Source organism: Hyperoodon ampullatus, assembly GCF_949752795.1.
Source record: "Hyperoodon ampullatus genome assembly, chromosome: 18".
NCBI lineage: Eukaryota > Metazoa > Chordata > Mammalia > Artiodactyla > Ziphiidae > Hyperoodon > Hyperoodon ampullatus.
Window position 1 is genome coordinate 1,030,406 of NC_136931.1, and position 15,853 is coordinate 1,046,258.

Consider the following 15,853-nt stretch of genomic DNA (forward strand, 5'->3'; position numbering starts at 1 on the left):
CCGGACACCACTCGGGCATCTCCCGGGAGCGTGGGTATCCCGCTCTGGCTAACCAGGAACAGCCTCGAGCCCGTTCCTTCTCACTCACGGAGGCAGCATCTACAGGTTAGCGCCTGTGTTTCCACTGGTGTGCAGACCCCGCCACTACCCAGCCTGGCGAATCCCGACAACACCCTCACGGGAGCCCGGTCCTCAGCCTGCTCACCAGGGCTTGCCCGTCACCACGAGCACTAGGACAAGAAGACACAAAACAGCACAGACCGTACCACGTCCAAGGTGAGGTGCAGGGCCCTGGCTCGAGAGGAAGTGGGGACAGGCTGGGTGAGGTGGCCGTCACTCTGGGAACCTATGGTCCTGGCCAGGCCTCTGGCGGACGCACATGTGGTCCCCGCCCAGGCTTCCCACCGGAGGCTGAAGGGAGGACAGCGCTCACACTCAGCAGAGCGAAGGGGGAGGACCGGCCCTGAGGTCATCAACTCAGACGCTTAACCCCTGGCACACAGACGACATCTGCCCCAGGGGCTGCCTCCTGAGAACTGCCTGCAGCTGGGAAGGCCTGGCCATTGTGAGAATTCACCCACGCTGGCAAAGGGAACAGCAGCACCACCACCGTGCCGCGTCCCCGTTGCTTCAACACATCCATACACTTCAGAAGTTGAAGGTCGGGAGATCCTCTCAAAAGCCTCTCTAGGGCCTGCATTTTACCAGTGAAAACACTCCTGCGGCAGCCAGACTGCAGAGCCTAGAACGGATGTGAGCAGCTCCCAACCGGGCTGCACACAGGAACCCACACCAGATGCAGCAGAGCGAGGGTCCGGGGCCTTTTCACGCACCAGCTCCCCGACGTGATCCTACAGAGCATCCGGGACTGGAACCTGGGGCTAGACCCCCAGCAGGACTGCCCTGCCCAGCAAAAGCCAGGACAGGGTTGGAGCACAGCTGCCATGGACGCCTCCTCAGCTTGAAGCCATGGCCAGGGGTTAAGCCATCACCCGTTTCTGGCAATTCTGACAACACACGGGAGGGCTCTTATTCTGTTTTTAAGGTGCTCTGGCCAAAATCTGGCAATGACAGAGGACACTCCACAATGAAAGGCTGGAGACAGGAGAACAGATGCCTGTTTGTCCCGTTCCTGGGGCCTGTGTGCGCGGCCCCGCCCTAGTGGCCCCAGGCTGTGGGTCAGATCTGAGAGGCACTTGAGCTTAAGAGCTCTGCTTCCCTCCCCCAACTCCGCCTGCAAACACCTCCACCCACTTCAACAAGACGCAGATTTCTCAAAGCCCAGAATGAGCGACCTCTGTGGCCACAGGTGTGCCAGGCAGCAGGCTTCACATGGGCACCGGAGTCCCGAGCAGGGCGCTGGTCTCTACAGAGTGCCCTGGCAGTGGCCCCAGCGGCCTGCACCGCCGAGCCGAAAGCAGCGCCACGTGCCGGGGTCTGCGCCCTCCTGCCTCACCGGCCGGGCCCCACCCTGACTCAGTGCCTCTCCGAGAGCCACCGTGATCCCGAGAAGTCACCGGAGCACGTTATCTGCGACAAGGAATCGATCACGGCCAGGCAGCCTAATCAACAAGCAGACTTCACTCTGCGGGGCTGATGGTGGACAGCCCGCCCTCAGTCTTCCTGCCGTCCCCTCATCAGTCAGCCTCGCGGGACGCAGACAGCCCCTCACCCCACTGTTCACAGAAGGGCCTGAAGCCGCCAGGAGCTGGGACCGTGTCAACACCAGTGCAGGTTTTTGGGCCCCGCACCTCTTTACACTTGTTTCTTTGTTTTCAATGAATGGTAACACTCTTTTTTTTTTTTCTTTTTAAATATATTTACGCATTTGGCTGCACTGGGTCTTAGTTGCGGCAGGCGGGATCTTCGTTGCCCCACGTGGGATCTTTAGACTTGTGGCATGTGGGATCTAGTTTCCCGACCAGGGATCGAACCCAGGCCCCCTGCATTGGGAGCGAGGAGTCTTAGCCGCTGGACCACCAGGGAAGTCCCTATGCGCATTTCTCAAAAACAAGCTTAGACAAGCCCCGATATTTAATAATGCTAAAGGCGGGGTTTTCCTATCAATAGTATAAGTAGATTCACAAAACTCTGAAACTCAGGGCTGTGTCTTTTATCAACCACAGCAAGTGTGTTTGACTCTTCAGCCCTGCTGCATGGTTCTGAGAAACCCCAAGTCAGAGCCTAGTATGGGGAAGGTCTGAGCTGACTGTCCCGGCAAGCCGCCCTGCAGCCTCTGGTTTCCAGCCCCCGGGCAGGAGAGAGGCAGCATCCCAGGGTCTCGCTGTCAGAGGTGCAGTCTGAGTAGTGACAGCGAGGGGCCACTGGAGTGACGGGAGAGAGCTGGAGGCCAAAGAAAATAAACGGGACCTGGTGGCCTGGGAGCAGGTGGGAATCCCTGACGTTTGTTTCCCTGTTGAGCACTTCCTTGTCCAAAATCCGCTCTCGTTTTCACAGTATCTAAGCTACACAGGTATGTGTTGAACAGAGCTAATCCCATTAAGCTTTACACCAGCAAGACCTCTCGGGAGGGTGAACACCAAGGCCGACAGGTGGAGCTGCCCACACCCGAGGATGATATTCCACATGGAACCCCTGACTCAGGGACACTGACAAGCCCGCCCACGTAACCGGCCACCTGCGGCCACGGGCAGTGGCAGATGGAGCTGAGCTGTGAGCACAAGAGGCCCCATCCGCCGTCCTGGTCTTTTTTTTTTTTAATTTTTGGCCACGTTGGGTCTTTGTTGCTGCGCACGGGCTTTCTCTAGTTGCGGCGAACGGGGGCTACTCTTTGTTGCAGTGCGTGGGCTTCTCACTGCAGTGGCTTCCCTTGTTGTGGAGCACGGGCTCTAGGCGCATGGAGTTCAGTAGTTGCAGTGCATGGGCTCAGTAGTTGTGGCTCACGGGCTCTAGAGCACAGGCTCAGTAGTTGTGGCGTACTGGCTTAGTTGCTCCACGACATGTGGGATCTTCCTGGATCAGGGCTCGAACCCGTGGTCCCCTGTATTGGCAGGCGGATTCTTAACCACTACCCCATAGGGGAAGTCCCCGTCCTGGTCTTTATACATGTCTACAAACCCAAAGTGTGCAGAGAAGTCTATCCCTTTAAGGGAACCTTGTGGTGGGTTTTTCAGTGGAATGTTGTTATGTTTATCTGCTTATGCTCTGATCCCTGAGGAGCTGATACAGTAAAGTTTTCATTAAACAAATAACCACGCCCCTAAGTGACTTTCAGGGACGCTCCCCCCAGAGGCCTGTTCACAAGTCCAGACGATCACGATGACAAAAGCCAAGGGGGAGCCTGTGGAGAGGGTTCAAGGAGCCAGCGTTCCCTCGTGGCCCGTGGGGCCCGTAAGTGATAACCGTCCATTCATCTACAACAGCTCTGAGCCACCTGCTCTAGGCCCTGGGGACAGGCCCTAAACAGGAGGAAAACTATGCTCTCGGAGGTGACATTTTACGGGGAGAGAATGAGGACCCACAGCAGAGTCTACATGGCTTGGAGGTGGTAAGTGCTACACTGAACAGTAGCGCAGATTAGGCCAGGACGGGGGCCAAGATGCACAGAGACTGAGCCTGCAGGCCCAGGGTGATGGAGGTAGGTGGGGAGGAGAAGGTGGCGGTGGAAGAGGCCAGCAGGGGCAGGGCTCCCCTCCTGGACGAGGCAGCCACACTTCCTGCTCTTTCTTTACCTTCCTGGGTCTGTGCTTTGGGGAAGGAAAGGCCTGCTCAGTCTGCAGGCCAGCAGCCTGCCTGCACCCCTGCCTCGCCCACCAGGCACTCACATGGATCAGGAACGAGGAAATCAGGAAGCTGGGACTATAGCCGGCTGGTCAGCCACTGCGGCTCAGCCTGTCTGGGTCCCTGATCTAAGCTCAGGGTGGGGCACCTCTCCCTCCGCCTGTCTTTGCGGTGCCCTGCAGGGAGGCCCTTCAAGTGAATGAAGAATTGGGGGGGAGGGCAACTTGCATTCTTTGGAGACCCCAGGGCACTCCTGCATTCCCGCTGCACAAGCCCAGTCACAAAACCTCCCCGGGACTAGGGGAGGAGCTGGCTGTCCCCACTTGCCCTTAGCAGTCACTCCCCATAGCCTCAGGGCCCCCCTTCCTCCCCCTCCCCGCTGCCCAGTCAGTTCAGTCAGAGCCCCCTCGGGAAGCCATGTGTGCCGGGCCGGACCGACCCCTTTGGAGAGTCACTGGGACTTGTATTAAGAGGCAGACAGCCCTCTGTAGACCCCACTGTCTAAATCCTGAGGCCCTGCAGCTGAAAAACAAACGGCAGGATTGGGGCGGAGCTGCGGTAGTGGGCGGAGAAGGGGGCTGGCTGGCTGGGCAGGGTCTGAACGGGCTGCCCTGGCCCTCGGGCTGCCACCTCTACTGTTCGGCTCGCTGGTCTGTCCACAGCGCTCACGCCGGGTTTTAAGCTATGTTCTCCTCGAAACCCAACAGCATCACCTGTCAGCACACAGGCTCCCCAGCTTCCCTGATGCTGGTCTGCACGCAGCACCCTTGCAAACAGGAGGAGAAAGGGTCCCTGCTTCTCCCTGCTTTGCGTTGCTGGGATTGGGCTCAGTGCCCACCCTGCGCCAGGCTCATCACTCCTCCGTTAGAGGACGAGACGGAAGGTCAGGGAGGTGCGGGGCTCGCCCGGGACCAGCCTGTCTGTAGCACCTCGTCCTCTCACTCTGACCTGGCACCAGCACCGATGTGGATTAAGGCTCCAGGCGTGACGTGAGGACGGGCCGGAGACAATCTATCTAGAGCAGCCTCTTTCTGGTGGAGACAGAGGAGGCCGACTTCAGTGAACGGTGGATTCTGCAGACCAGGGAGCCCAGGCCTCAGGGACCCCCCGTGAGGAAATTCACCCTGGAATAAAGTGACTAAACAACAAGCTCTGTGCTGCAGGCCGAGCCTGGGCGCTTCTCCAGAGACCTCACTCGGCGGCCCTGCTGCGCAGAGGTCTCCAAGCCACTCCTCTCCTGGGGCTGCACACCTGCAGGACAGCAGCCAGCACAGGAGCCCCGCCCCCACAGGAGTCCACCCCCACAGGAGCCCCGCCCCACCTGGAGCCCATCCCCCACCAGAGCCCCGCCCCCACAGGAGCCCACCCCCACCCGGAGCCCCACCCCCACCTGGAGCCCCGCCCCCACCTGGCGCCCAGCCCCCATCTGAAGTCCAGCGCCCACAGGAGCCCAGCCTAGGTGCTTCCTGGGCTCTCCCACTTCGCATTTCCGTGCTGTATAGGTTATAGCACGAGTCAGTGACAGTGTAGGGTCTCGTTCAAGCCCTGTGCTTCCTGGCGGCCCCACGGGGATGTGTCACTTCGGCAGCCTCTCCGTGCAGTCAGCCCATCACCACCTCAGAGCCCTGCCTTCATGTGCCCCGGGCACCTGTCCCCATCAGTACATGGGACACGGAGGCTGGGATGGGGCTGCTGCACAGCAGCTCACCACGTGCCGGGCGCAGGGGCAGCGTCTGGCCAGGCCTCTCCCCTCCTTCTGCTCTGCAGTGCCCGCCCCGCCCCACCTCGTCTCCACTCGGCCTCCCTCCCCCGCTGACCGGACGGCAGTGCTGGGAAAGAACCACCTGCTGAAAAGAGGGACCGGTGGGGAGACTGACACGGAGCCCCCAGCTGGGCCATCCACTTGGGACCTTGAAAGCCAGCAGTCAGCTGAATAGCAGCCCCAAGACATCCACGTGCTCATCCCCGTGGATGTGCCACCTCACGTGGCAAAGGGGACTCTGCAGGTGTAATGAAATCAAGGGTCTGGAGATGGTGCGGTTGCCCTGGACACTGGGTGGGCCTGACATGGTCACAGGGTCCTTATGTAGAGGGAGATCTGGCCACAGAAGAGGCGGCGGTCACGAGAATACAGAAGCAGAGGTTGGGGTGATGCAGCCACAAGGCAGGGCACACAGGCGCCTGCAGCAGCTGGAAGAGGCAGGAGCAGATTCTGCCCCGCAGCCTCCAGATGGAATCAGGCCTGTGGCGCCTGGCCCTTAGCCCTGCAAGCCTCATCCTGGACTTGGGCTTCTGGAACTGAGAGTACACACTCCTGCTGTGAGAAGTCCCAGCGGGGACCCTCCGCTCCAGCAGTAACAGGAAACTCGCCGCTGGGACTCTGCACCCCAGAGAAGGGACCTAGCCCGGGGAGGCCCAGAGCCCGCGACGCCGAGAGCCCGGCCCCGACTCACCAGCTGAGCGCTGAACTCGGGCAGCATCACGCAGGTGGCGCCCACCCAGAGCGGACACAGCAGCTTGTTGACCACGCCGTGGACGTGGTGCAGCGGGAGGATGTGGAGGATCACGTCGTCCTTCGTCCAGGCCCACTTGCGGACCAGCCCCGTCACCTGTAGGACAGCAGCACAGACTCAGAACAGCAGGGCGCACACAGCCGGGCGCCCCAGCCGAGAAGAGGGGGAGGAGATGGCCATGGCCCCGCCCTTGACGGCGCGGTGAGGAGATGCTAACGAAATGACCTGGGGTCTGACCGGGGGGCCGTCTGTCCACCACTTACCCTCCTGCTAGAGATCAGGGCCGCATGCAGTCAGGGGCTTCAGCCAGTTTGAAAGGGCCTTTGATTTGGGGTCAAAGGCCTCTGCAGCCTCTGGGCGGCTCTCCCCTCAGGTGGCTCCGACAGGCTCTGGGACTCTGGCCTCACCAGAGTCCAGGCTTGAATCCGGCTGTCTGTCTGAGCCACGCCTATTCTGGCACCACCCTCCCCCCGGCTTAGCCAAAAAATCCCCCATTATGGCCGAGCTTGTCCTGGCGCGTGCCGCGGTGACGGCCATGCGCAAACACAAGTGAGATGCCCACCCCGCAGAGATACTGGTCCAGAGATGGCCTCTCCAGACAAAAAGCACGTCTCCTCCTTGGAGACAGAGACAATGTATAATCATGCCTTGCCTGCAGCCGGCCCAACTCAGCTCATGCTGATTTATGGACTGAATTAGCCTGAGTCGATGGCGTTGACCTCTGACCTCCCTCTTTGTGGGTTTGAACTTGTCTCTTATTTTCCCACTCCTGCTGCGTAAGAGTCTTCATTGTACGTGCAAATGTTTTTGGGAAGCAAGAAAAGTATCCACTGCAGATAAACACAGCGGCCGGCGAGTTTCACAAAAACGGTAACTGAGGCCACAGAACACAAAGTAACACCTAAGACGTGGCACACGTGAGTTCCTGCTTTCTTGTTTCCAAAATAAGCCGCAATTCTAGCTGCTGAGGGCACATTCTGGATATTCGCTTTGTGGCTGGTTTCTTTTAAAACCTCAGTGTCACATATAGTGGCCCGTTCTATGTTCCACACGCCACGGTTCTGGAGGAGCCCGAGGGGGCCTGTAAACCCCCCGGCACCTGGGCACTGCACCCCCCTACACGGCCAGTGGGGCTGCTGCTCACACGGCCCCGGGGGTGGGATGGTGAGAGCTGTGACTGGCTCTACAGAATGAACAGAAGGCCACCTGGGAAGGCACTTATACCTGCCGTGACTGCTGCTGGGACTGGCCTGCTGGGACACAGCATACACCTCCCGACTGTGGCGGCCCCAAGAGCACTCACCACGGCCCTGATGTTGTGATGGGTGCTCAGGACGCCCTTGGGTCTCCCCGTGGTCCCGCTGGTGTAGATGATCATGGCGCCCCGGTCTCTCCAGTCCCACTCTGGCACCTGGCCTTCCCCGGGGTCCTCAGCTGACCCGTGGTAGACTGCGGGCGGGAGAGGCAGGAGCAGGACCCCCAGCTTCTGGACCACCGGGCTCAGGAGCTCCACGTGCTCCGGGCCGGCGAGGACCACGGAGCTGCGCGAGTCCTGGATGAAATACTCCAGCTGGGCCCGGGGGTGCTTCCTGTAGAGGGGGACGGCGATGCCGCCGCTCATCCACGTGGCCCACTGCGCCACCACGAAGGAGACGTCATTGCCGCACAGGAGGGAGACCCTCTCCTCCCGGAGGTCCCCGTCGGCACGCCCACGGAGCCGGCAGATCTCCCGGGACAGGCAGAGGCTGCGGGAGTAGAGTTCCTTGTACGTGTGGCTGCCGTGCTGGTCGATGAGGGCGATCCTGTCCCCGAAGCCCAGGGCGTGGCGGAAGCCCAGCGCGCTGCTGTCGGAGCGCGCGGCCGGGGCCGTGTGCAGGGCGCCGCGTCCTCGGCACCTCCGGGGGGCTGGCCACCAACACGGCCCAGGCCAGGCCCAGGCCAGGCGCCGGAGGGACATCCCCACGCAGGGCAGCGTCGCAGCAGCAGACGCCAGCTGCTGGTACCTGGTAGGAAGAGAGGGCACCACAGTCACTGCCCTGTCCTGCTGGACCCCCACGGCGGCCAGGAGAGGCGGCCTCACTTCCAATCATGGGGGGACATCCCGAGACCGGAAACGCTAACGATCTCACAACACACACCTTTGGAACTTAAATGACCCAAGTTTCAGCTTTTTATGCAATCTCATTGGTTTAAAGGTTTTAACAACATGCAAGATTCTAAAACAATGAACTAAACTAGGTGAAGCCAAGGAGAAACAAACAGAACTCAATGCATTTCAGGTAAATGCTGAATAACGGTTTTCAAAAACCTGAACCCAGAGAAATACTAGCCGAGAGAAGTAAGTACCGAGGGCCCTTGAACAGCACCGTTTGCACGACGCGGGTCCACTTACGCGTGGGTTGTTTTCACTGATCTGCACTGCGGCACTTACACGAGTGTGAACACGGAGGGCGGGGATGTGCAGGAAGGGCCGGCTGTGAAGTCACTCGGATTTTCAGCTCTGGGGTCGCCCCTAACGCCCACCCGACCCCCGCCTGGTTCAAGGGTCGACTGTGTTCCCTCCCCGCCAGCAGCAGGGCCTGGAGATTCCAGCGAGCAGAGCACAGACACTGGGCTCACTTCTGCTCTGGAACACGTGCCAAGCCATGGACTCTTAGGAACTTGTCTAAAATAGAGCAGACGCTCCAAGAGGGCAGGTTCACACGTCTGCAAAGCGTCACTCTGGTTTTTAAGCTAAAACAGAACTCTTCCCTCTCTTCCCCACAGCCTAACTACTAAACAATGGCCAAAACAGTTCGCCAGAAGGAGGACTCCCCAGAAAGGCCGTGACCCACGACACGCACCTGGAATTCTCCAGCGTGCTCAAGAGGAGGCGGCCTGGGAAAGGGTGGCCGGGCGCACCCTCTCCACGCTGCCGCCCCTCCACTCGAGAGGTCAGGAGCCCTCCTGACCCCCAGGACCACGGAAGACGGTTCCTTCCCAGTGCCAGGGCGGCCAGCACGGTCCACGGACCACCACCTGCCCTGGCTTGGCGTCCCCACTGCCGTGCCCTCCCCACTGCAGCGTCTGCTGCCTCTGCTCTGCCTGGGCGCTCTCAGCCAGAGCAGCGTCCCTGATGGCGAGCTGATGGATGGACCAGCTCTCCCGGTTGTTCCTGAAGGATTTTTAATGAGTATTATTTGATAACACACTTAATATATTACGGTGTGTTTTCACCTTCGACCCCCTGTTCAATAAGCAAGGCAAGCACTGCTAACCCTACCTCACCCAGGAGAAAATTCAAAGTCCCCCCCCACCAAATCACAGCCAGGAGCCCAGCCGGAGCCTTCCCACCCCCAGCCCCAGCCATTGTTCCCCACCAGAGTCACCACGCCAGACGCCCACGGCCACCCTGGCCCACGACAGCACAAGGAAATGGCCTGATGCTGGCTATGCCGTGGCGGGGGGGCGTGTCTCTCCCTGTTACTGGGGTGGGGGCCGGGGGCGGTGGGCAGACGTCACAGGGACCCTAGAGGGCACTTCTGAGTGTCAGAGGCTGATGAGGACGCCTCCAAGAGGCTGTCCAACAACATCATAAAATAAACCTTGTAACTCTCGTTCCCGTTCCAACGGGCCCAGCAAAGCAGGGAAGGTGGGGACTGGTGGGCGGGCAGCCCCACACCTGCTGCCAGGAGGCTGCTTCTCCTGGGCTCAGCACATCCTCTCCCTGACAAGCCTCACTTTTCCGTCTCCTTCATTAACTTGCTACAGGGGAAAACAAATGTGCTATGTTTGTTACATGTACCAAACAGTTTTGTTCTCTGTTGTTAATTTAAAAAACAGACTACACACAACACTCTATAATTACCCAACAAAACAAACAGCCCACAGCAGTGACGGTCGGGACCGAGCTCTCCTCTGTCCTGAGATCCTCCACGCGCTAGCTGCCCTGGGTGGCAAGGGCTCTGACACAAGGTCTCCCAGCCTCCCGGCCCAGCAGGCGGAAACCTGGCACCAGGGAGATGCCCGCCTGCCCGACCCTCTTGCCTGCAGGGGCCTCGGCAGCCCCATCTCCTCCCCAGCGGCTGCTCCGAGGTCCTGTGGAAATGCTCCCAAAAGCTCCGGGCCTCCACCACCAGCGGGCTCTCCAGGACACGTGGCCCACACCCCTTCCAGATGAAGGAGGCCGGTGTCTTGTGACGTCCTGGGCTCTGCCCTCTACGCAAGGTTCAGAGGCGGGCTCGCAGTTGGTTGCACACCTCTGGATTTCTCTTACTATAAAGAAACCTGACAAATTGTAAGAAAACAGCTGGGCTTGACCAGAGAAAATAAGAAATGTGATAAACATGTGAGATGGGCCAGTTTCAGCAAGAAAATGAGCTAGTGAAAAGCAAACCAGGGGGTTTAAGTGCTTCCTCTTCTCACTTCTAGCAAATTTTTCTCTATTTGCTTTACAGGCAGGAGAGACTAAAACAAAGAGAATCTATAAACAGAAAACCTACCGCACAACGTTTCTGGGTTACGGCCCGAGGGCTGACTCTTGTTGGTGACCACGCAAGAGAGCTGTTCGGGGGTGCCCGCTGAAGTGACGGCATTTTCTGGGGTGCTGAGGAACACAGCACTCAGGCACTGGGTGCCGCAGAGGACAGACGGACAGCCAGGAGTGGCTGCTGCTCCCACCCCTCTGCCTGGCAGGCCTCACAGGGCTTCGCAGGCAATGTCACAGCTGCTGCCAGCGAGACCCACCGGCTCAGCCTTCCTCTGTCCAGACGCCCCATGAGGGGCCTAGGAAGGGCAAGCTTTCTGCCTGCTCCCCCTGGGGCCCCAGGGACTGTACCACACTGAGGGGGGCCAGTCAGCGAGAAGCTGGGGTCTGAGAACTTGAAACGGAAAACTGGAGGACAGGCTGACCCCCACTTTCCCTCCCTCCCTCCCTGGCCGGGGGTGGGAGGGCTAGCTGACTTCTGACTCCATAGCAGCAAATCCACAGTGGGCTGGGGACGGATGCCGGGGGCAGGCAGTCAGAGCAGCACCTCCAAGAAAACAGAGAGGTGAAGCCACCTGCCCAAGGCCACAGAGCAACTGGAGAAACAGCATCCAGACCCAGGCCCGGCTGGCTGCAGCACACGGACCCACTCTGAGACACCACAGGTGGTGAGGCAGGCCCTGGACAGTGAAGGCCAAGTCCGTGCTGGGAGCTGCCCCAAGAGACACCACACATTAAGTGGGCGGCACCCCCAGCCTAGTGACGGCTCAGCCGTCCAAGAGGACACTCAGCAGTCCCTTCTAGATGCGACATGAAAATAGGAAATGCAAGCCCTCTGTTCCCACGGTTTTGTTTTTTAATTGTATCCTAAGGAAATAATCAGCGATGTACATAAAGCTTCACTGTGGGGTGTTCACTGCAGGGCCATTTCTGATATTGAAAAACTGGGGCTAAGCCAGGTGGTCCGAAAGGTCTGAGGAGGCCACGGCACACACACGTGTGTGGGGCTGGGCCACAGCCTGACTGCACAAGCCCCTGCAGCGCTGCTCAGGGGAGGGACGTCCCTCCAGAGACAGGAAGGTGAACCTCCAGGTGGACACAAGGCAGCGGGGCCACAGGTGGCTTTTGTTTTCTTCTTAGCGCTTCTCAATTTTCTCCAGATTTTCTGCAATAAGCACGTATGACTTTTGTAATCAGATTTTAAAAGTCTAATAAATGACATTTATATTTACAAATGGAGATATTTCAACCTCAGCATTAACATTTTCTTTGGTACAAAAAAGAAAAAGGAAAAATAATAGAAAAAAAGGAAAATATTAAAATTATTTGTTCTGGATGGTGGATCTACAGGGTGTCTGTAATTTTCTATAGCTCTTTAATTTCTCAAAATGACAGAGGCAAATAACAATGAGATCGCCTTCTTCTCTCAATTAAACCTAGTGGTTCACGGAAGCCTCATGGGGACAATGAAGAAGTTCTCACAGAAGCAGCTGGCACGCCCGCTGCGCTGGCACTCAGAGCACCGCAGGGCTGGCGTCCCGCAGCAGTGACCTGGCCCCAGTGTCCCGGTGCTGGGAGGTGGCGAGACCGCCTGGCTCCGCGTGGGGACGGCGGTCCCGAGGCAGGGTGGGGCAGGTGGCTGGAGCTCGGGGGACGGGGAGCCTGCCAGGTGACCTGCAGGGAAGGCGGCTCAGGGACACGTAGCTGTGCTCACACGGGGGCGTCTGTGGAACAGATGCTGAGAAGGGGCCCTGCCTGCTCACCACGGAGCCTCACAACCCAAATGACTTTTTATTGGGTAAATACTGCCAGAGTGGCCTCCAGAGAAGCTGCACTCATTTTTTCTCCCACCAAACATGTAGGAACATGGGGCCACCCCTTCAGAACAAGGGGAGCAAGGCCCTGCCGTGAACAAGCAGAAAGAATCAGGTCAGGTCAGATGACTGTTTCCTGAGCAGGTCCAGGTGCAGAAAGACCAACAGCTACCTCAGGAAAAGAGGCCACGCCTTCCAACCACCGGCCCCCTTGGTCACGGGGCCCCCCATCACTGCCGGTGGCACAGCCTGGAGTGATGTTGCCACCCAATAAATGCAATTTGGCCACGGATTTTTCCCTGTCTCGATTAACCAATGTCATGAGGTCAGCATCACCGTGCAGCAAGGTGACAAAATCCCAGCCAAGAGCACGGAAACCTGAATTCCAGTGAACCAGACGCCTTCTCCGGGGAAGGCCACGCCGCGCTCAGCTCCCTCCGAGGCCAGAGCCCAGGCAGAGACCCAGCAGAAGCCACTCAGTGCTCTGACCATCAGGTTCCCAGGTCAGACCTTAGGTGCACGGCCCTCTCAGGACATACACCCAACACCAGGAAGATGACATCTCTCACGTCCTAACCAGGGTGCTGGTTGAGAGCACAGATTCTAGAGTCAAAACAGACCCAGACTGGAACATTCACTGGTTTTTCCGAGTTTTCCTCAGCCGTCTAAGCCTTCGGTTCCTGTGAGAACCGCCCAGCACACATGGTGGGAAGCAAACGGCCCAGCCATCCTCAGCACCATGCTCACCACGGAGCCATGTGACAAAAATTACTCGATAAGAATGATACTTGCATTCAAATGAAGGCGGCTGGTTTCGAAATGAATAAAATGGCACCTGATGGATCAGCGCCACCTGCCCCCAACCCTGCCCACTGTCTGCAGGCTTGGTGAAGGTGCGCAGTGGGCAAGGCGACCACACTCTCCCTCTGTGCCGGACACTTGTCTCAGCATGCTGCCTGCGGTTTGGGGAGCCGTTTTCAAAGTTACATTTCTAAGTAACAGACATTCACACTGCATTCAAATAAAAAAAACCAAAAGGGAAAAACAAACGCTTAAACCCATATCCATATTAGGACGTAAAATACTATTTTAAAGATGCCATCTGGAGAGATGAAGCTTACAATCTCGGGCCGTGGCTTAATCCACAGAGGCCGTCTGCCTTGAAGAGTGGGTCTGGGACATGGGGTGGGGGCACAGCAGGGACTGAGGAAAGCTCACTAGACTCGCTGGGCTTTCACGTTTCACATCAGAACCTCCGGGGGGCCCCTGAAGCCTGCTGGGGATGTCTGTGCTCCTGGGCCCAGCACCGGTGCCCCCTACCCCCAACTGTCCCTGCCTAGGTCTCCAGACAAACATGCCCCTCCTCGGGATGGAAGCCCACAAACTCCCCAAACACGGGACTCCTGCTCCCACTTCTAATTGTCATCCTTCCCCCTTTTGGCAAACTCCTAATCATCCTTCAAAGCCCGGCTGAGTATCACCTCCTCTTTAGTGCACAAAGCAAACAAAGAAAGTTGGGGGGAGGGGGGTGGTGCTTCAAGGAGGATTCCTGCAGCCCAATGAGGCCGGAAATGGATTTGTTTCCGACAAGACAGATCAAGTTCCCTCCAACGATGGCTGAACGTGGACTTGACTCACTCCCACACCCCGGGGAACTGGATGTCGCCGCCAACTCCGCGAAGGGCAGGCAGGGTCCCCACTTGACGCAGCCCCTGCGAGGGAGGGGGCGGGGCGGGACGCGGGGTGGAGGAGCTGGGGTGAGGGGTGAGGGGTGAGGGGGCGGGCTCTACCTCCGCAGGCCGGGCTCGCGCTCCTCCTCCTTGCCGGGTCGGAACCGGAACCGGAACCGCGGCTGCGCGCGCACCCCGCGTCCGGCGCCCAAGCGCGTCCCCCGGCGCGACACCGCGCCCTGGGTTCCGGGCGCGAACGTTCCCCACGGCCGGTCGTCGCGGCCCCGGGGCACGGGCGGCTGCGTGTTAACCGCTCCCATCCCGAAGCGGGTTGGGAACCGGGCGCCTCAGGTGTTCTAACTCCCTGTTGGGCGGAGCCGGGCACAAGTCCACTCGGCCGAAACGTGAGATTTCTCTGAAGTAACAAATCAACCACGGACACACGGGTCGGGCCAGCGCGTTTCCCGCCCGCCTCCCGGGGCGCCGCGGGCCGGGCCGAACCCGAGCTGGGCCGCCGCCCCGGCCCCCCCACCCCCCCCCCCCCGGTGTCGGCCGTGAACCTCCTGGGGCCTGAGGACGCGGCGCCCGAGGGAACAGGGGCCGGGAATATCCGAGGAGCAGCAAAACGACTGAGATGGAAAAAAGATGAGAAGATCCCTGGGCCCTCCGTTCGGTCCAGTAAGAAAAGTGTAATAGTTTCAGGAAGGGACCGCAGACAAGACAGAGGGGGAGAATCATCGAAGAAATTCAAGAAAATCAGCAGAACTTCCCTGTTGGAGTGAGTGGCAGGGGCCCACAGCACCTGGCAAGCAGCGGGGTTGTTCCCGAGCGTGGGTGTGGGGACGATCCTAATCGCCCACCTGACCAGACATCCACCTGAACGTGGGCTCTTCTCTGCTATGGTCTGAGTATCTGTGTCCTCCAAAAATTCCTTGTTGAAGCCCTGACTCCGCCAATGTGATGGTGTTAGAAGGGGGGCCTTCGGAGGTGATGAGGTCACGAGGGCAGAGCTTCCATGAACGGGATTAGTGTTCTTAGAAAAGAGACCCCACAAGGCTCCCCCCCGCCTCCAGGTGAGGACACAGCGAGAAGACGCGGTCCATGAACCAGAACGGGGGCCCTCACCAGACATCGACTCCGTTGACCTTGGATTTCCAGCCTCCAGAACTGTGAGAACTCAAGCCCCCCCCTCCTCCGTCTGTGGCACCTGTTACAGCAGCCCAGCTGGACTCCGTCTCACCCCTGAGGTCGTCCGTCAGCGCTCCCATCCCATCCATCATTCCTGGGCTCAGTCGTGCAGACTCCCCTCCTTGCTTCCTGCCTTACCTCACATCCAGTCCTGCTGGTTTCTCCTTCAGCATCTTTCAGAAACCAGCCACTTCCCACCATCACCACTGCAACCAGCGGGCGGTGGGGAGGGTGCTGGGAAACCCTGGTCTCACACCCTGATTACTAAAATAGCCTCCTCCTGGCTTCCCTGCTTGCACCTCCCTGCTCCGTCAGTCTGTCCCCAGCACAGCAGCTGGGTGTCCCAGTGACCACTCTTGTCACATCCTAGCATCCTGGACTCTGGGGTCCCCCACCTGGCAGACAGGGGCAGTCATCCCGAGGAAGATGAAACTGGGGGAGTAACTGGTGTGTTTGCTCTAT

At 59.0% G+C, this 15,853-nt stretch overlaps 1 protein-coding gene across 1 annotated transcript in view; it reads right to left on the reverse strand.

The window, feature by feature from the left end:
* Positions 1-15,480, reverse strand: part of ACSF3 (acyl-CoA synthetase family member 3) — a gene marked incomplete at its 5' end in the record, with an annotated part of 59,433 nt that extends 43,953 nt beyond the window's left edge. The window contains 13 exons of the mRNA XM_079723309.1: positions 6,195-6,350; positions 7,558-8,257; positions 8,686-8,987; positions 9,098-9,131; positions 9,256-9,408; positions 9,623-9,719; positions 10,736-10,862; positions 11,370-11,431; positions 12,202-12,393; positions 14,172-14,245; positions 14,324-14,516; positions 14,648-14,832; positions 15,329-15,480. Of these exons, the coding sequence (XP_079579435.1) occupies positions 6,195-6,350; positions 7,558-8,257; positions 8,686-8,987; positions 9,098-9,131; positions 9,256-9,408; positions 9,623-9,719; positions 10,736-10,862; positions 11,370-11,431; positions 12,202-12,393; positions 14,172-14,245; positions 14,324-14,516; positions 14,648-14,832; positions 15,329-15,480 (2,427 nt within the window). The remainder of the gene's footprint in view (positions 1-6,194; positions 6,351-7,557; positions 8,258-8,685; positions 8,988-9,097; positions 9,132-9,255; positions 9,409-9,622; positions 9,720-10,735; positions 10,863-11,369; positions 11,432-12,201; positions 12,394-14,171; positions 14,246-14,323; positions 14,517-14,647; positions 14,833-15,328) is intronic.
* Positions 15,481-15,853: the final 373 nt, after the last annotated feature.